At 46.0% G+C, this 23,926-nt stretch overlaps 1 protein-coding gene across 1 annotated transcript in view; it reads left to right on the top strand.

Annotated features, from left to right (window-relative positions):
* Positions 1-22,914, top strand: part of CENPN (centromere protein N) — a 334,623-nt gene extending 311,709 nt beyond the window's left edge. The window contains exon 12 of the mRNA XM_086945091.1: positions 20,619-22,914. Coding sequence (XP_086801217.1) covers positions 20,619-20,734 — 116 coding nt within the window. The 3' untranslated portion in view covers positions 20,735-22,914. The remainder of the gene's footprint in view (positions 1-20,618) is intronic.
* The last annotated feature ends 1,012 nt before the right edge of the window (positions 22,915-23,926 follow it).

Genomic DNA, 23,926 nt, shown 5'->3' with positions numbered 1-23,926 from the left:
CCCGACTTCAGCATTGCTAGTCCTGACTGGTCCCAGTGATTCCCTAGGCCCTAGGCCTAACCACTGTTCGATTGGTATCTCTTATACCACTTTCTTAATATATGGTTTGCGTGGCCCCTGGGCCTCATCCATAATTGTGCAACTTTTATATGTTTATCTGTGCTTTTGTTTAAACGCTTGTGCCTCTGCACTCATAAAGAGTACAGAGGAGTATTCTATTAATAAATACATATATTTTTATAATATATAACTTGTGTGGTGTCCTTTCATTTGATATTACAGGATTGTGATTGGTAAAACAGCTCGCTTAACACGACCTCTTGAGCTAAGCCTTTAAGGCTGCTTAGTCCATGCTACCCTTAGAATAGCTTGTCTATAAGGTTGACTTACCACCATCACCATAAGGGATTGTTTGGACTGATACAAGGTGCCCCCAGAATTGGAGACATCATATATCAGGCCAACTTCTCACACCATCTATGCCTTTTAAAATATGTTCCATCACCCTCTGAAAAACAGAGGCTGCGGAGATGAGGCCAAAGGGCATCCTCACGAACTTGAATTTGCCAAACGGCGTTATGAATGCAGTGAGATCCTGAGATAATGGATGTAATCTAACCTGATGGTAGGCCGAAGTAAAATCGAGCGACGAAAAGTGTTTAGCACCATCTAAAGAACACATCAACTCACTAATGTTTGGGAGATGATAGTGATCAACGACAACCGCCTTATTCAGCTCCCTTAAATCCACACAAAGTGTGGCCTCTCCATTGGCCTTACGAGCCATAACAATGGGAGAAAGCCATTCCGTAGCTTCTACCTCTTGTATGACTCCATTAGCGATCAATTTGTCAAGTTCGACCTTCATACTCTCCTTTGCCTGAAGAGGCACATTGCGAACTTTCGCTACTTTAGGAATCGCATCCTTCTTCAACTTAATGTGATGGAAATATTTTTTAAGACAACCAAACTTGGAATCAAACACTTCAGGAAACTCCCTTACCCATGAGTAAGCGACATCCCCACTTGACTTACAGCAGGTAATTCTTTTAAGCAGACAGAGGGAATTTTGTTGGGATCCAAGATTATATGCAAATCTCTTTGATGAAACCAACTAATGAGTGAATCCTCACTGAGCTCACCTGCAGTGAGTGCCGCTTTGTTCTCCCTCTTACCTTCCTGCTTGCTGAGCCTACGCCTCGCGGCCCCCGCTCCGCGGGTGCCGCTCGCAGGCTAAGGGTTTTGCCAAAACTTCTGTTCCTGGACCCCCCTGAGTGCATTGGAGCACCAACGCGACCTCGTGGAGCAAGCGACTGCATCACAAGGCTGAGGCGGGACTGCGAGGACCAGCGTGCAGCGCGGCGCTGATCGGCCGCAGCTGGTCCTCTTCCCGCCCCCCCACCAATATAGTCATCACGGTGTGTGTGCAGCATTGGAATCCTCACTGAGCTCACCTGCAGTGAGTGCCGCTTTGTTCTCCCTCTTACCTTCCTGCTTGCTGAGCCTACGCCTCGCGGCCCCCGCTCCGCGGGTGCCGCTCGCAGGCTAAGGGTTTTGCCAAAACTTCTGTTCCTGGACCCCCCTGAGTGCATTGGAGCACCAACGCGACCTCGTGGAGCAAGCGACTGCATCACAAGGCTGAGGCGGGACTGCGAGGACCAGCGTGCAGCGTGGCGCTGATCGGCCGCAGCTGGTCCTCTTCCCACCCCCCCACCAATATAGTCATCACGGTGTGTGTGCAGCATTGGAATCCTCACTGAGCTCACCTGCAGTGAGTGCCGCTTTGTTCTCCCTCTTACCTTCCTGCTTGCTGAGCCTACGCCTCGCGGCCCCCGCTCCGCGGGTGCCGCTCGCAGGCTAAGGGTTTTGCCAAAACTTCTGTTCCTGGACCCCCCTGAGTGCATTGGAGCACCAACGCGACCTCGTGGAGCAAGCGACTGCATCACAAGGCTGAGGCGGGACTGCGAGGACCAGCGTGCAGCGCGGCGCTGATCGGCCGCAGCTGGTCCTCTTCCCGCCCCTCCACCTGACCTCTTATTTAATCTGTGGTAGCAACGCGCACGCGGGACGCGCACGGGGCTAAGACCGGGGCGAAGACCGGGCAAAGAGCGGGCCGTTTAAGGCCGTTCAAGGACGGCTGAGGACGGCCCTGGCCTTGAACCCCTGCCTTTTCGCCCTTAATCATCATTTAACGTCTAAGGTAGGCGGAACTGTGTCCTGTATTTTCGTATAACAACATCAGCGGCCGCCCTCCAGCTATTACACCATTCTCTATTGACCCTGTGTCACAGATGTCGGCCATGCGCAATAGAACCAGAAGTTGTGCGAAAAAAAGCTACGGTGGTAGCACAGGTGACAGGACCTATAGATCTTTTTATTTCCAGTGTAAATGAGACTATTGACCAAAGCATTGTTTTACTGGAAAAAAGAGTCTCCATGGATCTTGCAAATGCTAAGCGCTCATCCTTGGGTTCTCTTGCAAATGCTAAATCACCCGCTTTGCAGTCCTCGAATAATTGTTCCCTACCCCTAACCATGCCCACTAATAGTGCTCCGACTGTACCAAATACTGTTGATTTATCGGTTGCCCCATCAGACTCAGACCCGTCTTTTGTTGATCTGGAGGTTACACCAGATCTAGAAGCCTGTCAGTCACCTGGCAAAGCGGTGCCGAGTCTGAGCGGGTTTAATGATGTGGAAACAGCTCCTGTACCTATAGTTTCTTGGGGAAGGGTTACCAATCTCCCAAAGGTTATATCTAAGAGTAAAAATAAAGTAAAAGTAACAGTTAGGAATCATAATCTGATTTCCCCTACTCCACAAATGACATCAGGTATTCCTTGCTGGGTGCAAAACATGGTAACAGATTTAAAACTGGACCTTGAGGCCACAATAGCAGCACAAATCAAGCCTTTAATCTCCAAACTGGACAGGCTTACGTCTTTAATACATTCGAAATGGCCACACAAAACGAATGGGCAAGGGCCTGATCAGCCACAAGGGATTACAGAAGCAGCCCCTAAATGTTCATCATGTATCCAGCCCCCTAAAGATGTATTAAACAACGTTCAAGTAACCGTAGCCCCCGGGAACCCAGTTATATCTCATCTGTCGCAAACAGGGAATAATTCTGTTCAATCCACAACTATACCCACTCCGAAGGTGGTGGGTCCTATTTTGACTCACCAACACTCTGTTGTTGGTAATAATACCACCACTACTCAAGTAAAAGATGTTGTAGGGAAATCTAATACCCCTTTAGTACCTCTTCCTACGAACAAACCTGAAGGTCCTAAGCCAAAGCAGGCACGTTTTAGGTCAATTAATCTACCACCAGAGGTTTCCCCTTTTGTGGTTGTGTTGACAGAAGTCCCCCCGTTGAAGGAGGGAGTAAAAGAAACTTTCGTTGAGCTAAGAAATAAATGTGCTCAATGGCTCCACTTACATAAACCTCTACCTAACAATATGAACGGTGAAATTCTTACTGTGCGTAGAGGGGACTGGGTGGGCAGAAGCAAGAAAACAATAGTAGGGGATGTAATTACAGTTAATTTTAGGGATATAGGGGCAGCTAGTTATATATGTAATGCACCCAACAGTGGTCCTGCGACTCAAATTAACCCACTCCCTTTGTCTTATTTTTTACCGATGCCTTCAAGACCAAACCCTCCTTGTGCCACTTTCCAAAGTAATAGAGGATCTGTGTATCCCCCGCAACATGCTACTAAACCCTGGCAGCAACCACTACACCCTTCTTCTTTTTTTCCACATTATGTTAATTTTCAGCAGCAGCCATTACATGCTCCATCTTTTCCCCTGCACCATGCTAATCCTCAATGGCAACATCCTCCCCATTTTCCACCACCCCTATTTCAGCCTGCCCATCAGTGGCAGCAACCCTTTCAGCCACTACAACCAGTTAAACCCCAGTGGCAACAAACATGGCAGGACTTGCCCCCTTCCCAAGATCCCTTGTACTCACAACTTGCCCATCCTAACAGATATGCTGTGTTGGACGAGGTAGATTGACTCAGCTCTACTGAAGCTTTGGATTTAAACATCTCTACGTCCTATTTAGATATGGCGAGTGCTTCTCCAGTTACACCTTTAGCCGCACTTCCCGAACCCCCAATGGTGTCATCGCTAATACCCCTCCCGCGTATAGAAATTAGGGATAGCCTTGATGCATGTACAGCTACTGTTACCCCCAGATTAAGCCCAGATATCATCTCTCGGGAAGATGGTCCTACTCTATTACGAGCAATTCAGCCAGAGTCGTCTGTAGTTGGCGATTCTGGTAAACCAGCAGGACTCTCTCTTGTTTCCTGGAACATTGCTGGCCTTGCCAGCAAACTAGGTACACCCTTCTGGACCAGTTTTTTGGGGGAGGGATTGGACCTAATTTTGTTGCAGGAAACTTGGTGTCTGGACCCCATTAACATCGAAGGGTACGCATCTTACTGTCTTAGAGCCACCAAATCTAGCTCGGGTAGGGCTAAGGGGGGCCTTTTGTTGCTTTTATCTACCAAGCTGTGTGATTGTATGGTCAAATACAGCACGACAGTTGGGACCCATAGCCAAGTTATAAGGGTGGAGTGCAGGAAGAATATTGATTTAGTTGTAGTAAATTTCTACAACAATATCTTTGATGCTACCAGAGGGGATATTCTACTGCCTCTAGAAAGGGAAATTGCCAAGGCCCTTGGTATTTCGAAAAGAAAGGCCGAGGTTGTCTGGGCAGGGGATTTTAACCTGCAGCCCAGCCATTTGTCTAACGGGAACATCTGCGGCTTTGGTGCAGCAATGAGTAGCCATTGGGGGGGTTTGGGTGTGAGGGAGGATTCTCCTCACTTCCAACATTGCAGTTATGGTTCCACATTAAACAATATGCTAGTCACACTAGACATGACCCTGTTAAACTGTAACATAAACAACCAGGCAATAATATGCCCTACATTTACAGGCAGAGATGCAGGATCATTTATAGATCATATTCTGTTGTCTAGTAGTGGAGACTTTACTGATCTGTATGTAAATGAAGAAAGTCTCAGCGACCATAACAGCCTTCGTGTTACCCTCCTGGGGCATGGTACCTCGACAGCTTCAGGCGGAAAATGTTCAACTGACTTAGTACCTATTAGAAGGGTCTAAGGATTAAATGGACTGGATTAAATTCTAAGGTTAAGCAGAAGGAGGTTCTTACTAGCTGTAAGAACCAAATTAGTTTCTGTTTGGATGATGACTGTGACTCAGGCTGCCTATTAGCTCACTTTGTCTCCATGAACAGTATTATTGATGGTATTTTTACTAAGGCCCCGTTATCCAATAGTGGTCCGAAGCAGGGGTGGTTCGATAAGACCTGTATAGTCGCCCTCCGTGATTTAAAGAATGCTTTAGGCACCAAACCACGCGATAAGACGGATATACAATATTTTAGGGCTAGATATAAAATAGCAATTAATACTAGGAAAAGGGTATTACAGATTGAGGTGTGGGATAAGTTGAAGGAAGCAGCCGAGACCAAAAACTGCAAACTGTATTGGGAAACAATTAACAGCCCGTTTCTCAATAAAGAAGATGTTCCAGAATTAACATCTTATGTGGCATGTAGCGACTGGGTCAGTCATTTTTCCAAAATTTTCAATCCAGAAGGGTTATCTCCTGAGTCACTGTCACCTGAGTCTACCCCATGGCTACCCCTCCCGTTGGGAATAACAGTAGAAGAAAGCCATGAAGCAATTTCTTTAAGCAAAGGAGGTAAGGCCCCTGGCCCCGATGGGGTCCCGCTGGATTTATACAAAGATGAACCAGCTCTATGGGCTCCCATCCTGGCGAGGATATTTAATTGCGCGGCAGAAACTAATTTCCCGTCTACTTGGGGTCAATCGGTCATTATTCCTCTACATAAGAAAGGTGATAAATCAGAGGCCTCTAACTACCGTCCAATTTCATTATTGGACGCCTCTGTAAAGGTGATGAGTAGGATTTTGCTCAAGAGGCTGGAAGACTGGGCAACTGATTTTAACATCTTAACTAGAGTCCAATATGGCTTTCGGAAAGGCCTGGGCACATTGGACCAATGTGTAAATTTGGACCTTTTAATTAATAAATATACTGTGGCTAAAAATGGCAACCTCTTTTTATGTTTTGCTGATTTGAGCAGCGCTTTTGATTTGGTTAACCACACCATTCTTTGGGAGGTTTTGCTTGATGCAGGGCCCCCCGAGGGAAATAGTTCATTTTTTAGCTAGACTTTACGAAAAACTCTCCTGTAAGGTCCGCTATGGCACCCTTGGCGAATGTACCCCGTTTTTCAAAGTGTCTCGGGGCATACGCCAGGGATGTGTTTTGGCCCCGCTTTTATTTTCCCTCTTTATCCCTCTTTATCAATGACGTTGACCGTTCCTTGGTTGACATCCCAGCAGATGCCCCCCTGATTGGTGGTAAACCTGTTCCGCTGTTACTTTACGCGGACGACGCTGTTCTTTTATGCCGAACACAGATGGGCCTTCAGCGTCTAATCGATAATTTTATGCAGTTTATTCAAGTTAGGCGGCTCCGCGTGAACAAAACCAAGACGTATGTTATGTCATGCGGTCGGGCAGCTAAGCAGGTAAAGCATACCTTTTTCCTGGATAAGGAAAAGTTGACTCCTGTCAAGTCCTTTTGTTATCTAGGAATTACATACAACAATAGCGGGTCTTGGACCTCGGAATTTGATTCTATCAGACTAAAAATGCTGCGGTCTACTAGCAGTATTTTTCGTTTTGCCTCTAAACTTGGCTCACGAAGCATTTTAGACATGATGAACATATACAATGTTTGTTGTGTCTCCTCTGCACTGTATGGGGCAGGTGTATGGGGCCATAGTGAGGGTATATCCCTGCAGAAGGAGGAAAATAAGTTTTTAAGGAGGTTGTTATGTGTTCCCCCTTCTGCCTCCATTCAGCTGATCCATGAAGAAGTCGGGATCGAGTTCATTTCTGACTTAGCAGCAGTCCGGCCACTTTTATTGTGGCGTTCTATTTGGGCTAAGCCAGAGACTCGATTTACTCAGGATATTATTCTTGATTGTATAGGCTTGGACCACTCTTCACGCATACAGTGGTTGAGATACATCCACCGTTGGTATCTCCTTCTTTTTAATATTGATGTGTTCCGTGAGCCTGAAGAGGTTGTTTCTATCTCAAAAAAAGAAATTAAGACAACGTTTCTAAACTTCCGAAAGGCAGAGCGAGATAAAATTTCTGGCAATCTTATTACCGTGAAATTTTATAAAGATTTAAATTTAACTTCGGGGTTCCAATCCTATCTTGTGTATGTGACCCGTCCCTCTCATCAGTATGTTTTAACACGTGTCAGATTGGGTATTGTTCACCATCTGGTTGCATTTCCAAACACAAGAACCAGTTCAGATATACCCTGTCCGTGTGACAGTATTTCTCGGCAGAGTAGTTGCCACTTTTTACTTTTCTGTAAATTTTTTCATTTTCTCAGGTTAAAATACCTTAAGCCAATTTTTATTAAATATAATATCCGTACTACAGAAACAGCACTGATACTTTTATCCTCATTAGAGAACGAGGAGATCTGCTTTTTTCTGGCTACTTTTATTCTGAAGTGTACAGCTGCCAGGAAAAGTATTGCACTATAATATATTTTTATACTTACCTGTCTGTACCTATGTTATACAGCTGCCAGGAATTGTATTATGCTGCTATTACTGTTTACATTCCTGTCTGTATATATACGCCTTCAAGTTTTATACCAATTTCTGTAATTAAGGTATTATTCTTATTTGTTGATGTCCACAGTATTTTATGATTATTTAAAAATTTTGATGTACAGCTGCCAGGAAAGGCCTATCGAGTAATCCCTACCGATCTCCTGTCTGTTCATTTATGAATGTCTTGCATTTTATAATAGTACGTTGACTCAAAATGGCAAGATTACTTATTAATTGTTGCACTCCAGCCTTTTGCACATCGTCTTACCATCTTTTCTTATAAGTGTTCATATGGTGATTTTAAACATTTTATCTATGTATCGTTTGCTTGTATGATTTGTATGTACAAATCGAATAAAAGCTTTTTGAATTGAATTGAATTGAGTGAATCCCCCTTTGTTGACACGTACACTTTACCAGGTATGACTCTACCCTTGAAGTCAATAGTGCCTACAAATCCACCCACCAGATCAATGATTTCTCCACTATACCCTCTTGGTTTAATATCGAGTTTACTCAGTTTCACTTTGCCTTTTAGATTCTGATCGAAGAATGACTTAGGGATTAGAGTTACTCTGGCCCCAGAATCAAACAACATTTTGACTGGGGCATCATTTACCAGGACAGTTTCAAAGGGACCATCACTATCAGCAGATTTCACTTGACAGATGTTATATGCAACCGAATCAGAATCACTTTCATAAAGATCTATTTCTCTTACTTTCTTTAGACTCTTTCCTGATTTGCAACATTTAGTGAAGTGACCCTTTCTGCCACACACAGTGCAAGTGGATTTCAGAGCAGGACATTTTTTTGAGTTGGCCAAATGCCCAGGATTGCCACATCTGAAACACCCAAGAAAGGTTTTGAGAAACCAGGCTTAGACTCTGAAGACCCAGGTTTAGAGTCTGATCTGGAGAATATATTGGATTTAGAAGACTTTTCTTTTTCTATCACAAGAACGCTAGTGTCATCTTTCTTTTTAGTAGAGTCATTACTGCGTATGGTGTCAATGCAGGCTTTGGAATGTTCATGTGTTTTTGCAATAGTAATAACTTCGTGTAGAGAAGGGTTGTCTTTTTGCCAAAGGCTGTCACGAGCTTTATCTATTGTACAACCCAACATGAATTGGTCACGAAGTCTTTCTTCCAAAGAGGCAGCAAAGTTACAGGTTGCTGCCAGTTTACGTAAAACAGTGACATATTGTTCCACCGACTCATCCTCCCTTTGCATTCTTCTTCCAAAATAAAATCTTTCAAGGACAGTACTAATTTTAGGCAAAAAGTGTAAATCTAATTTTTTTTATACCTATATCAAATTCATTTAAACCAGCAGAATCAGTAACTGAAAGGTCAGGAAGATGTTCAAACATTTTCTGGCCTTCAGATCCCAAACAGTGCATTGGTAAGGAGTTCTTCCTCTCTGCACTAAGAGACGTGCCACACACCCTGGCGTAGTGGGTAAACACCTTCTTCCATTTAATCCAAGGAAGAATGGGATCACCAGGGGAAGAAAGAAAGGAAGGAAGGAGCTGGAACGTTTTGCATATTTAACACTAGGTTAACAATTTAACTTAACTTTAACACAATTTAACAATAACTTATAGTAATATGCAATATAAGAAGCAAATTGGTCCAAATTGGTCCAGCTGTGCGCTCAAACACATTATAACATGACTCAAGCTGTTTGTATTAGGATATGCATAATAAATAGTCACAAAGTCTTATGCACATTCATATATTCACCACAAATAGATCGTTTTAGATTTAATTAAAGATGTTATTCACCACTTTTAGGCGTTTTGTATTTAATTAAAGATGTGCACATCAGCGTGTTATAAAATTTCTTAAGCTGAGTGCATCAGCGTTTGAAACAAGGCTTCAAGGTGTGCACATTGACAAGCCTCAATGAGTGTACTCACACTTCAAAGACGAGTGATTGCGCCAGCGCGTTACCACATGCCTCAAGCTATGTGCATCAGCGTGTGAAAGCAGGTCTCAAGCTGTGCACAATTGCAGTGGAGAAGATTCAAGTATGTGTTACAAGATGCCTCAAGCTGTGTGCATCAGCGTGTGAAAGCAGGTCTCAAGCTGTGCACAATTGCAGTGGAGAAGATTCAGGTATGCGCTTTTAAATAGACCGGCTGAGCGCATCAGCGAAAACGATCCGCCAGTGCGCATCAAGATCAATGAGAGCTCTGCGCCTTCAGTTAAGCTGAGCACATCAGCGAAATGGAATTACTCAGTGTGCGTTTCCTGATCCAAAATGGCCGACAGCTGCGTAGCCAACGCAGTGACGTGGCACGTGACCCAAGTACTTACGGTGGACTTCAAGGACGTACCGGTGAAAAGAATCTCAGAAGACAATGAAAGTTACGTAGCCTTTTACGAGGAAAATCAAGACACGCAACCAAAGAGCGAGGCAGTCACGAAGAAGTAGTAAGGCAGTTGAATGTTTACATTTGAAACCAAATACTTCAATTAATTAAATTGTTCCTCGTTTGACCAATCAGGTAACTTCTTTGTGAATGAAAGGGTGCTTAACACATAAATGAAATGCGATTTAAGTTGAGACAGTTCTCACACCCATTAGGACAATTGTATGAAACAGTACATCGAGGCAGTTCATCCCCAAACAATGTTTAAATAGACTCAAATTGTTGAAGTCACAGCAAAGTTAAATACACCTCACCAAGATAATGAAGGAGTAGGAGAGCCTCGAGTTTACCAGTCTCAATTTGATAATTAATCCAGTCCAGAACAAAACGATTATGAGTCCAGTTTAGTCAAGTTGCTGTTGGGGTCTCTTGATGAAAATAGGGATAACCAAGACAAATACCTACTTGGGAGTCTTCTTTGATCGCAGACTTCAGTATGCCCGGCGTTTGCAAACAGTTAAACAAAAATCAATTTCATTGTTTAACTGCATTCCAATGATTGGAATCCAGTCCGAGAGGTCAAACACGGACTCACATACTCTAGACAATCGAGGCCAAACTTATGTCCTCACTCATTATGGCACAGAAATAATGCGTGGGTGAGGCAGCATATTTTTAGATTCAATCCAGACCATTTTTAGGTCGGAGGCCTAAAAGGCTGCGCTTGCGCAGTCTTAGGCTGTAGATTTAATGACTTTCAGTAGCGCAGAAGGTCCCGCCTCCCTGCCCTATCTCTCCTTCATTGGCTGGCTTCCTAAACGGAGGCCAGCCATTGGAGGAGAGATCAGTCACTCCGATGTAGCCCCGTCCTTTTCGGATTTGGGGGCGTGATTTTTGATGTTCTTTAGACAGTGACGTTGTCCGTCACTCAGAACATCAAAACCACGCCCCCAATTCCGAAAAATTTCAAAAGTTTGTGGCCGCCATTTTTTTTCTTCCCCGAAGATGAGCTGCAGGACTCCCTTCCTCCTCGCCGCCTGAGCGAGGTATGAAATCCCTATCCTCTTTGAAAGTTGGTGAGATCCGGGGCAGAGTGGGGTCTGTCAGCACTGGGGGTGGCTATGAGTGGCAGGCGCTGAACTGGTGGCACCAGGGCGCTGATCCTCTACGAGTATACAGTGCGAGCCGGCGGGGTGTGCTTGCTGTAGCGCCTGGGGTGCCTCTCCACCGCTCAGTGCGCCCCGAAACTGCACTTCCCGGAGCCGGGAGTAGTTTCGGGAGGAAGCGAGACTGCCGACTGCAGACCCGACGCCAGGAAAAGGAAAGCCTCCCCCCCCAGCTGTGGCCGCCGATGCCCGCAATGCTGCCCGTTTCCCCGACGGAGCCCGCCCTGGTTCTATTACTTGGTTTCTTTCGGTGCAATTGGAATACGTCCCCGGTTCATGAAGTTTCCATTTAGTACGTCTATCTCGCGGGAAATTTCCGGCTTTAAATAATGGGCGACTACGGGACTCTACAATCGCCTTCTTCTCGTTATTATGCTGGGAGTCGCCGCCGAGTATTGAGGTAAGAAACAGCATGGACTGCTCCACGTTTATTTTCGTGTCATGTAGGTTGACTTCCAGCCTCCCTACGGGGTTCTCATTGGGGTCTGGCATTGTTTTTTCAGGGTCTGCTATTGCAGTTTATACCGGTACTAAGATCGGGACCAAGATTCTATTTGTTCTTGTGTCTTGATACTGCTTGGGCATGGTGTAGATTCTGCGTCTAAGCGTTCAGATCATATTCATCTATTTTATGTAATTTCTTGGGGACTTTGTGCTCGAGTAGAACCTTCCATTTATATTCTCATATACATTTTTGGCCGTATTGGTTATTCTTTATTGTCACCGATTACCATTATAAAATGTCACGTTATTCTAATTTGTGTTGATTTCTTGTTTTATAAAAATTCCCCTTTGACAGTACATAGTGTAGCCTCTGGGGATTTCACGCTCGAGTTTAACATTCGATTTAAATATATTTTATGTATCTTTTTGGCCATACCTGATATTCTTCATACTTTTAACCGATCGTTTAGATTTATGTATATTTGTTCATGTTGTCCAACAGCCTACATTGTGCAAAGTGGAAGCCGAATTTGTGCCCTTTGCAAGTTATTTCTTCCTGATTCAAAACTCATCACACAGTTTGTTTACGTAGTCATTTACATGCCCAAGGTGCAGGGCTTTCATAAAGTCTGCAGGGCAGGCAGGCTTTCAAAACTGTCACGGCCATGGTTTACAGTGAACAGACAACACAGAACTGGAAATGCGTTAGGCTAACAGGCATGAATGAGGCTGCCTAAAGGCCTAATGGGAAGCGCAGGAATAGAGAGCAATACAGTTGGTATAGTGCCAAGGGCGTTGTCACAGTCCACTTTTCATGGCTGGTATTATGCGTGACTGGAAGGCTCTGTACCTGCCGGCATTGCAAAGGGGCCATGGCTGGTATTAACGGGTGCTGGTCGTCTGCTTGACTGGCACAGTGCAATGTTGTCTTTATTGCCACAAGTGTGCAAGGATAGCAGAGAGGGCTTAGAGCTGCACGAGCATTGGTGCATATGGCCAAAATTGCACACAAATGTCACTAGGGCTGATGGCGTGAGGCAGCTTGAAGGACTGTCTGTGCAATGCTGTCTATACAAAGCTACCTGTTGGCTCTCTGCCTAAGGCGATCTCTTTACATTTATCAATATATAACCACAATAGATAGTCCAGTGAAAAGCAAATAGGGTGCGCGTGGCTGTCTGTGTGCGCATGGGTGTCTCTGTCTGTCTGTGTGCGCGTGGGTGGCTCTGTCTGTCTGTGCCCGTGGGTGGCTCTGTCTGTCTGTGTGCGCGTGGGTGGCTCTGTCTGTGTGTGGGTGGGTGGCTCTGTCTGTCTGTCTGTGTGTGCGTGGGTGGCTCTGTCTGTCTGACTCTGAGTGTGTGGGTGGCTCTGTCTGTCTGTGAGTGTGTGTGTGGCTCTATGTGAATGACTGTGTGGGCGGCTCTGTATGTGTGTGTGTGTGTGGGTGGCTTTGTGTGGGTGGCTCTGTGGGTGCAAATGCAATAGGTCTCGCATTTGCGAGCGAATAAGCTATTGGCATTGTAAATGACAATGTCATTTATTTATGTTTTCAAAACAAAAACATAAATAAAAATAATGTCATGAGCAATGCCAATGGCTCTAACTTTAACAATGCCGAGACCATTGCATTGTAAATGCTTGTTATCCCCTTTTCAAATGCGTAGGCACATTGCTGTTTTGTGTGGTTTTTAGGTCTCGCCTTTTCCATTCCGAAGGAATGGAAAATGGAGAGAATTCAAGTGCTCAAAATACTCGTCAAACCAAGGGTTTTTTGGTGCGGTTTTCTTCGAGTTCACGTGGCCACAGGCACGCGCTTTTGGGCCATAAACTTTCACGGCCATCTGTTCCCCAGCTCCAGCACCTCCCCTCTCTCTCCCCGCACACAGCCTTACTTGGATTTCTCCTCCCCCTCCCCAGCCAGCTTCCCCCAGGCCGTGTTCCCTCCCACCTTTCCTCCTCTCTGTCCCTTCTTTCATTCACAACTTGTTACACAAGTGCTCACAATGCGCTAACTATCCCCTGTGTCATTGTGACTGTTTGGCTACTATTATGAGCTTACCACTTGTTTGAGTAACTTTCAGAACATGACACAGGTGAACTGAGCATTTAACAATATTATGCTGAAAATCCTGTGTACTTTTTAAGCATAGCAAATGTGAATCTGATTAATATTAATGTCCACAGTATACTATTTGAAAAGAGGGCAGCCTGTGCTGAGGTAGGCCTACCTGACTGAACAATATTGTAGTCTTGAGATTTGCACAAGACTTTATTTTGGAGTAAATAAGTTGTATACCACTGGAGCTTCTTATAGAATTGGCCTAGCTTAATCGTTTTGATGATTGTACTCAAATGTGGGCATTAATCCATTTCTAGCAGCCATTCTCTCTCACCCTTACCCGGTCTCTGCTCACTTTTAGAATAGCCTTCAGTCTACGTTTTGTCCGCTTTTCATCTGCTCTAATCTCAGCACTTGTTTCACGATGACTGTCTTGCGGGAAACGCTTCCCAGGGCTCGTACTCCAAACACCATGTGGCACTAATTAACAGACAAGCTCAAGCGAAAACCCCTTGCCATAAACATGCATTTCCGAGTCCATTCTCTCATCGCTGGTAATTCTGCCACTCTTTTACCAGAAGATCTCGCCGTATTTCCTGTAGTACGTGCTTTATTTTCGAAACGAAAGAAAACAAAGACTTGAGGTGGATTCTGTACGCATGGTGTGAAAGTGGCGCCTTTCATTTAGTCCTTTTGCTGCGACAAATGTTTATTTTGCTGGTATAAATAAACAAGTAACTCCTGCATACCAACTGAGGTTTCGTTTTCTTTGAGGTGGGCAAGGAGAAATTAAAACAAGTGCAGCCGCTAAAGTTAAAGCACACCGCTGTGTTTAATTATCCATGATGAGGGAGGAATGCATCTGCCAGCCTGTGCACCTCGGCTTGCTTCCGAGACCGATACGCCATGGGAGTCAACATTTAGACAAAAGGCAGGACAAGTACCCGCCTTTGGCCAATTGCGTGCTTTAATTACACGCAATGGCCAATACAAGGTGTGGGAAATAAAAAGCCAGACGCACGAGTTTGGTAAAAAGACTTGAGTGATTCCAAGAGGTCATTTTCTAGAGCAGCAGGCTCGACCTAACAAGCATTGGCATAGCCAATAGATCTTGCCTTTGGGATCTTATAAGTGTTTAGCCATGCAACAGTTTAGCCATGTTGTTGCACCAAGGATATTGTGCTGGCTAACTAAACACTTATAAGGTCCCAAAGGCGAGACCTATTGGCTATGCCAATGCTTTTTTTAAAGTGTATTCACCTTTAAAAAGCACTGAGTGATGTAATGACGTTTCAATAAGAAAGCAGATTTCTGGGAGTGCGGTCATGCTTCTGCTCAGTGTGTGAAAACTGTTGTCGCTTTCGTCGCCTCTCGCTGCTTCCAGAAGCCCTCGCCGGACGGCCTTTCATGTCCGCGTCAAACAGCCTGCCACCTCCTCCCACCCAAAGTGGCCCATAACCATCGATTTCCTCTAGTTTAAAGATTGCGGTGGGTTGACCATGAATTCAGAATCCTTTTCGGGACAGTGAACAGAGGATAACGAATTTGCACGGTATGCTATATTTGGCTGAATTCGAGATTGCTTGGTTTACCACTTAAAGTTACGAGGCAAATGCGATAATTACCGCTACAAGCCATGGTGTATTATTGCCTGGATTTGACAAGGCTAACTATTAATTTGAGGTTATGCCTGCTAATTGTGTGATGATGTGGCCTAAAAGGGATTATTGCTTCAGGTTATGCCTCATAACTGTGTAAGAATGAAACGGACTTAGACCATTGTCACAACGGCCGATATAGTGTATTGCTTTACAATTGGCGAAGGCGAGATTTCCCCTAGTGTGTGGTTCGCCGATTTACTTGTCAACATGTCCATGGCGCTACGGTTAACTCAAATTCCCCTTGATTGAATGTCTTTAAATATGAGGGACTCACTATGTGTGATGGAATTTTGCTCCCCTCTACCCTCCCCCTTTTGTAGTTGTTTAAGCCGATTTGGCTGTAATGATTTTTCTAACCCGGATGCAGGAAGTATGACAAGGACAGAGGGGGCTCTGTGTGTCCTCAGTCCACCATCTCGGCACTGGCACTGCACCTCGCAGCCTTCCTCTCTTCGGCACAGCGCCTCGCAGCCCTCCTCGCTCGGCACAGCGCCTCGCAGCCCTCCTCGGCACAGCGCCTCGCAGTACTCTCCTTTGTGGCACAGCACCTCGCAGCTCTTGTCCACTTGTCCGGCTGCCATCAGGACTCTGCAGTGTTGCACGTGCTGCGCTGCTCGGCACATTTCAGAGTGGCTGGGGGGTTGGGATTGGATAAAAGGTGTGCTCAGCTGTATCCTGCCCGCCCAGACATTAACAGCCCATAAAGGCCTTTTAATAGCCCTCCTGCCTTCCTCAAACACCCCATCCTCGGTTCAGAGGAGGCGTTCATTGCTGGGTTACTGACACCCCTGCTCCCCCCTTCCTGCCCCCTCCCCCACCCAGCAGACGGCACCGTGAGCCCCCGGTGGGGCTGAGTGGGGATTATCTGGGCAGGGGGTGGGGGTGTCCAGGTACCACGTGCAAGACCACCTGGCAGAGGCGCCCCCCTCCCCCAGCAGGGAGGGGGGCAGTGTGTGGGGGGGGGGGGGGGCAGTGTTAATACCTTGGAACCTCGCGAGGGCGACTCCCCCCTCCAGACACCCGAGGCGCTACCCGTGGCACGCCTTTCATCTTGTCTGACGTGGGCTCTCTGCTCAGGCTTTTGGCACCGGGAGGGCAATTTGGCGGGGTGGGGCACTGTAGGGGAACAGTGTGAATACTTTGGAACCTCTGCGAGGGCGCCTCCCCTCTCCAGACACCTGAGGCGCTACCCGTGGCACGCCTTTCATCTTGTCTGACGTGGGCTCTTTTGGCACAGGGAGGCAGCAGCGCCACAGAGAAGCCAATAAATAAACATCCATTGGTTGTGTCAAAAATACCAAAACTCCAAAAGCAAAACACTTGAGTGCACGCCTTCAGCAAGCACGGGACCCGTTGTGCCAGCTGTGCTCAGGGGCAGTACGGGCCGCCTATGTCATTAGTTACAGTGTGTGCGTGCCACAAGCTACCGTCACCGACCCCAACAGCGCGCATCTTATCGACCGCAGAATGATGAAAGGCTTAGCAGGCATGACCTTCATCAGCAAAGAGACAGACCCCAGCAGCGCGCATGTTATCGACCGCAGAATGATGAAAGTCTGAGCGGACATAGCATTCAACAGGCAGGAAACAGACCTCAGCAGCAGGCACTAAACCCCTTGAGCTGAGATGAGCGCAGCCTTGTGATGGCAGAGGAGACTCCGAAGCTGCGCTTACCACGTGTCTCTCTCGAGGTCCCAAGGCTCCGCATTTCACGTGTGTCTCTCGAGGGCCCGGGGTCTGCATTTCATGTGTCTCACTAGGCCGCACATTCCACTGTTCACAAAACCAGGCCTTTTAAGAATGTTGCTGGCCTCGGGGTACACACTTCCTCGCCTCCAGTCACGATTAACAGTTGAGCTACACAAACCCAAGCACTTTAAAAACGTGTTCTTTGAGTAAACACTTGGAATGACCCCGTTGTGGCCTCGAGGCACTTTACTGAGCCACTAAGGCCACGGATTAAAGAGCGGGCTCAGGAGACGGCGCCCCTCTCACACCACTCTCCCCTCTCACACCACTCTCCCCTCTCACACCACTCTCCCCTCTCACATCACTCTCTCTCCTCTCACACCACTCTCTCCCCTCTCACACCACTCTCTCCCCTCTCACACCACTCTCTCCCCTCTCACACCACTCTCTCCCCTCTCACACCACTCTCTCCCCTCTCACACCACTCTCTCCCCTCACACCACTCTCTCCCCTCTCACACCACTCTCTCCCCTCTCACACCACTCTCTCCCCTCTCACGCCACTCTCTCCCCTCACACACCACTCTCTCCCCTCTCACACCACTCTCTCCCCTCTCACACCACTCTCTCCCCTCTCACACCACTCTCTCCCCTCTCACACCACTCTCTCCCCTCTCACACCACTCTCTCCCCTCTCACACCACTCTCTCCCACCACTCTCTCCCCTCTCACACCACTCTCTCCCCTCTCACACCACTCTCCCCCCTCTCACACCACTCTCCCCTCTCACACCACTCTCCCCTCTCACACCACTCTCCCCTCACACCACTCTCCCCTCTCACACCACTCTCCCCTCTCACACCACTCTCCCCTCTCACACCACTCTCCCCTCTCACACCACTCTCCCCTCTCACACCACTCTCCCCTCTCACACCACTCTCCCCTCTCACACCACTCTCCCCTCTCACACCTCTCTCCCCTCTCACACCTCTCTCCCCTCTCACACCTCTCTCCCCTCTCACACCTCTCTCCCCTCTCACACCTCTCTCCCCTCTCACACCTCTCTCTCCCCTCTCACACCTCTCTCTCCCCTCTCACACCTCTCTCTCCCCTCTCACACCTCTCTCCCCTCTCACACCTCTCTCCCCTCTCACACCTCTCTCTCCCCTCTCACACCTCTCTCCCCTCTCACACCTCTCTCTCCCCTCTCACACCACTCTCTCCCCTCTCACACCACTCTCTCCCCTCTCACACCACTCTCTCCCCTCTCACACCACTCTCTCCCCTCTCACACCACTCTCTCCCCTCTCACACCACTCTCTCCCCTCTCACACCACTCTCTCTCCCCTCTCACACCACTCTCTCCCCCCTCTCACACCACTCTCTCCCCCTCTCACACCACTCTCTCCCCTCTCACACCACTCTCTCCCCTCACTCTCTCCCCTCTCACACCACTCTCTCCCCTCTCACACCACTCTCTCCCCTCTCACACCACTCTCTCCCCTCTCACACCACTCTCTCCCCTCTCACACCACTCTCTCCCCTCTCACACCACTCTCTCCCCTCTCACACCACTCTCTCCCCCCTCTCACACCACTCTCTCCCCCCTCTCACACCACTCTCTCCCCCCTCTCACACCTCTCTCCCCTCTCACACCTCTCTCCCCTCTCACACCTCTCTCTCCCCTCTCACACCTCTCTCTCCCCTCTCACACCACTCTCTCCCCTCTCACACCACTCTCTCCCCTCACTCTCTCCCCTCTCACCCACTCTCTCCCCTCTCACCCACTCTCTCCCCTCTCACACCACTCTCTCCCCTCTCACACCACTCTCTCCCCTCTCACACCACTCTCCCCTCTCACACCACTCTCTCCCCTCACACCACTCTCTCCCCTCTCACACCACTCTCTCCCCTCTCACACCACTCTCTCCCCTCTCACACCTCTCTCTCCCCTCTCACACCTCTCTCTCCCCTCTCACACCTCTCTCTCCCCTCTCACACCTCTCTCTCCCCTCTCACACCTCTCTCCCCTGTCACACCTCTCTCCCCTGTCACACCTCTCTCTCCCCTCACACCTCTCTCTCCCCTCACACCTCTCTCTCCCCTCTCACACCTCTCTCTCCCCTCTCACCTCACACCTCTCTCCCCGCTCACACCTCACACCTCTCTCCCCGCTCACACCTCTCTCTCCCCTCACACCTCTCTCTCCCCTCACACCTCTCTCTCCCCTCTCACACCTCTCTCTCCCCTCTCACACCTCTCTCTCCCCTCTCACACCTCTCTCTCCCCTCTCACACCTCTCTCCCCTCTCACACCACTCTCTCCCCTCTCACACCTCTCTCTCCCCTCTCACACCACTCTCTCCCCTCTCACACCACTCTCTCCCCTCTCACACCACTCTCTCCCCTCTCACACCACTCTCTCCCCTCTCACACCACTCTCCCCTCTCACACCACTCTCTCCCCTCTCACACCACTCTCTCCCCTCTCACACCACTCTCTCCCCTCTCACCTCTCACCACTCTCTTCTTCCCCTCTCCTCTCTCTCCTCTCTCCCCACTCTCTCGACTCTCCCCTCTCACCACTCTCTCGACTCTCCCCTCTCACCACTCTCTCCACTCTCCCCTCTCACTACTCTCACCACACTTCCCCCTCTCACCACTCTCCCCTCTACAACTATTAGCATTGTAAATGACAAAGCTATTCATTTAGCTATTATCAAACCAAACGCATAAATAAAAAATTTGTCATTTACAATACCGATAGCTCAAACTTTCCTAATGCGAGACCTATTGCATTGCAAATGCTTGTTAAAAATAGTTTTTATGCTGCCCTTTATGGTCAAAGACTGAATTAACTGATCTACGAATGTTTTAATTTTTACCTGGTTTTAAAGTGATAGTTTGATGTAATTGTAATGGTTTTTATTAACCTTATACAGTAAATAATTAATGTCAGTTGACTTTAAAATAATGTATGTGGTATGGATTAAGTATTGAGAAGTTTATTTAGCCTTGAGAAAGATGTTGTGAAGCATGTTGGCTGAAACAACTGTTTGCACCAGTATTTGATCTCAACAACAAAGCATTTTATAATGGAATATTGTACTCCAATTTTGCCGACAAGAAGTGAATGCATCAAGTACGGTTCATCTGAAATATTATTTATGATTCCGATGCATTGTATGATGCTTTTTTTCTATATTAGTAAAACTATTTCAATTAGATTAGAAATCTAATTATTCCAGTGTCTGTAGATATATGCTATGGGACGGTGTAGCCTGTACCTCAACACTTTTTGTTTGTATAGTAGTATGTAAGAAATGGTCTACCACCTTTTGGTTGTGCTTTTTTTCCATCTCAAAAGCACATCTACTTTTGCTTGTGTTAATTTGAAAGTCTATTTTTTTGCTGCTTGCGATTCGAACTTGTCTACTAACGTTCACTTGTTGTGGAATATTATATTTGAAATCAACTGTGTTTTTGTCACCCTGTCTAGGTATTGCAGAAGCCCCGCTTTCACAGTTATTAACTTGCATACCCAGCAAAGCCAGAAACCATTTTAAAATTGGAGAAAAAAGAATTGCACCTTCCATGGCAATACCTGGCTCTTGACGTTTTATGGTCATTTTCGACTGAGGACTTTGTACAGCTAAAATTATAAACCAACACTGGTGGTTAAACAGACATTGAGTGTGATCGCTTCACAGCTGCTTCTTATCCTACATGCTACGCTCCGTTTTTGCACCAGAGAAATAAAAGCTATATGTGTATTGCTTTTTTAAATGCAACGTTGTTCTGTGTTTCCTTTGTTTCTTCTGTTTTTATATTTTTATGGAGTTTCAGGACATGATCAAGCTAGGCAATAAATAGGGTTTAGCCCTTTTTGATTTTCCGTCTTTGAAGTACAGTTATCAATCAAAAATAAATGATTTATTTGGACAAGAGCTGGAATAGCCCTTCGTTGTTTCAAGTGCTCATATATCAGTGAACGGATAGCAGGCTTAACCAAGAAATCGACTGAATGGGAGTCACTCTTATAAAGGGCTGAAACTACACAATTTGCAGTTACGGAATTTTTCACTGGAATTTGGGCGGGACAAAAAAAGTTGTCAAAATGCAACGGTAGGTTCACATTGCATAAGAAGGGGTTTTGATTAGTTAATGATTGGAAATCTGTGTTGAGAGCGGTTAGAAATGTTCGGAAAAAGGACTCGTTGCCTGAATTCTTAAAACAACAGTGATGAGAATCGTTATAGCTTGGTGTATGGTTAGTCTGACTGACTGAGGCAATAGTAAATGAGAAAAAAATTAAGGATGCTGTGAAGTTAGAGACTTATTTTGATTAGTTGAACGGTTGATTTGAATATTAAATAATGGAAGAAATTATAATTGCATTGCATATTCAAGATGATTAGGCACAAGATAATCGTGGGTTTGGAGGGCAAACCTTGCAGGTGTGGAGCGGTGGCAAACTGTTTTCTTTCCAGGTTAGGGAATTGTTTGTTTAGGTTACTGTGGATTAGAAAACACCATAAAAAAGAAAAGGTGCAGAGGGTCAAAAAATAGCCACTAGAAAGAATGGCATGAGGATTGAGTTCCTTTGGAGGTGAAGAGACTTGAAGTGCTGTAAGGCATTTTGAAACACAGAAATGAGAAAAGTGATGGCAGGAATTGCATGCTGCAGATGGAAGGATAAAGCATATGGACTGATGTTTAAAGGAACTGGAACGCGAAGAATATACTGAAGGGCTTTGCGAAGAACTGACTGCACTTCTGCAGGTTCTAGAGGTACGGAATGTATAGCCAAAGACATAAGGAAGCACATATTAGTGATAGGTGACGCAAAGGTAGGGTACATGTTGTCATACATGAAGCCAATGCATGTTAATAAAATTACCACTGCAAAGTAATCCACAATACATCTGATAATCTGGGTTAGCTACAGGCAAGAATTAGTTACTAAAGTGAGAGGTTCCAATTCCTTACATAAGGGCAGAGAAGTCTTCGAGTTTTAATACACATCTGAAACAGCACTGTCATCCAATGATCTGCAAGTGTTGAATAATACAATAGTTTACTTAAAACTTGTGAGTATGAATGGCAAACCCAAGTTCATTGGACAACATTAGGTAGATGTTCAGGTTGTCACACGCACATCTCCGGTAAAAGGTACATCAGTGGCTGTGCACGTTTGTAAGCGCTGAAAAGAACTGTAAAAGTCCCTCCTCTACCAATATGAACATTCCCATTTATCTAGCTAAAGATGAAAGTGCATCATCTATTCACAGATGGTGATCCTAACAGATTTTTAATAAACGTTCATGATAAACAGTATATCAGCCTCATAATTTTATAAGTCATTTTCCTTGGGACTGTGCTCTTTTGCTGTATACCAGATTTAGTACAGTTCAGAGAGTAATCGATTTTCATTACACACTACTATTAGTTGGTGAAATTGTTGTATTTCTTGTCAAGATTAAAGATTTGTACTCCAGCAGATTCATTATGTGCATATACATAACAATCCTTTACCTGTTCAGTTGAGAAGGTGCCCTGCTAAATAGCTTTCTTGCTCAAGAATTGAGTAATACTCTTCAAATTGTATGTGCTATAACCAAAGTAGATAAACCTTCAATCCTTTTAGTTTTTTCTAACGTCAGATAATCATACTCCCTTACAACATAAAACAGTTTTTAGTTAAATATTTTATTTATTGCCTTGTGTTAAGGCTGGTTACATTGAGAATTGCAAGTTAAATAATGCTAATTTGTAAACCATGATTTTACAATAAAGTGAGTTCCAAATGGTCTGGTATATGTAAAGCAGGCACATGCATGTCAGCTCCTTGTTAACACACAGGCTGTTTCCAAATTCTTTAAATCGGATATGGCTAAAAATAGGGTCATTAGGACATGCTCAAAATACAACTTCCTAGTAATGTAGGTTCTTCCCAACCATTTGAAATGAGGTGTACACAAGAGACCTTGCAACTGTCTCCAACTGTTAATTTCTGGCCACTCGTAGTATGCTTCGAGTATTTGTATTGGGTGAAGGTATATGTAAAATGATAGAGCCTTGCCTTCCAACTGTCTGAATGTTTTCCCTCCTGCATCATGGTTGTCTTCCAATCCTTGTGACTTCCTCACCCCAGTCCTTGCATCATGAGGTGAATCTACATCTTGGAGGTAGGCAGCTGTCTGCCCATTTAAAAGAAAAAGTCTAAGCCTCTTGTATGTTGCAGTAAATGATCACCCCTTCCGAGAATGCTCATCCCTTCTTTGTGTCCTATAGGAGACATTCATCCTTATACTTCTTGTTTCTGTATGGTACTGTGTTTTTGTTTTGCTGGCTTCCGTGGGCACTGCTAGGATTGTGGCCTGGGTTCTGCTGACCATGTGAACTCCCTTGTGTACACCCTTTCCTCGCTGCTAGGCTTATTTCAAGCTGTCATGCTGGTTTGAGTCTCAGGCATGTCATTACCTGGATTCATGTAGGGATTGTGGCTGCTTTCCTTCCTTTTGGTCATGGATGTGATTTGCCCTTCATTAGGGGAAGGCGCTAGGTGCGGCCCTTCCTTGTGTGATCAGTGGTGGTACTGAGCTCGCTCCTTTTGCCAGCATTATGGACTTCTTTAGATAGTCATGTATAAATTCGCCTTCTTCAAGGTGAGTTGGTACCCCTGTTTGTTCCATGCTGAAATTGGAGCTAGGTTGTACTTTCTGTGTGTGTGGTACCGGGTCTCCTCAAAGAACAATTGGACTGTTATCCTGCCCGCTCCTAAAATCCTATAGTGCGAAATAGCAG

This window comes from Lissotriton vulgaris, chromosome 12, assembly GCF_964263255.1.
Source record: "Lissotriton vulgaris chromosome 12, aLisVul1.2, whole genome shotgun sequence".
NCBI lineage: Eukaryota > Metazoa > Chordata > Amphibia > Caudata > Salamandridae > Lissotriton > Lissotriton vulgaris.
This window is presented reverse-complemented; position numbering and strand designations above follow the sequence as displayed.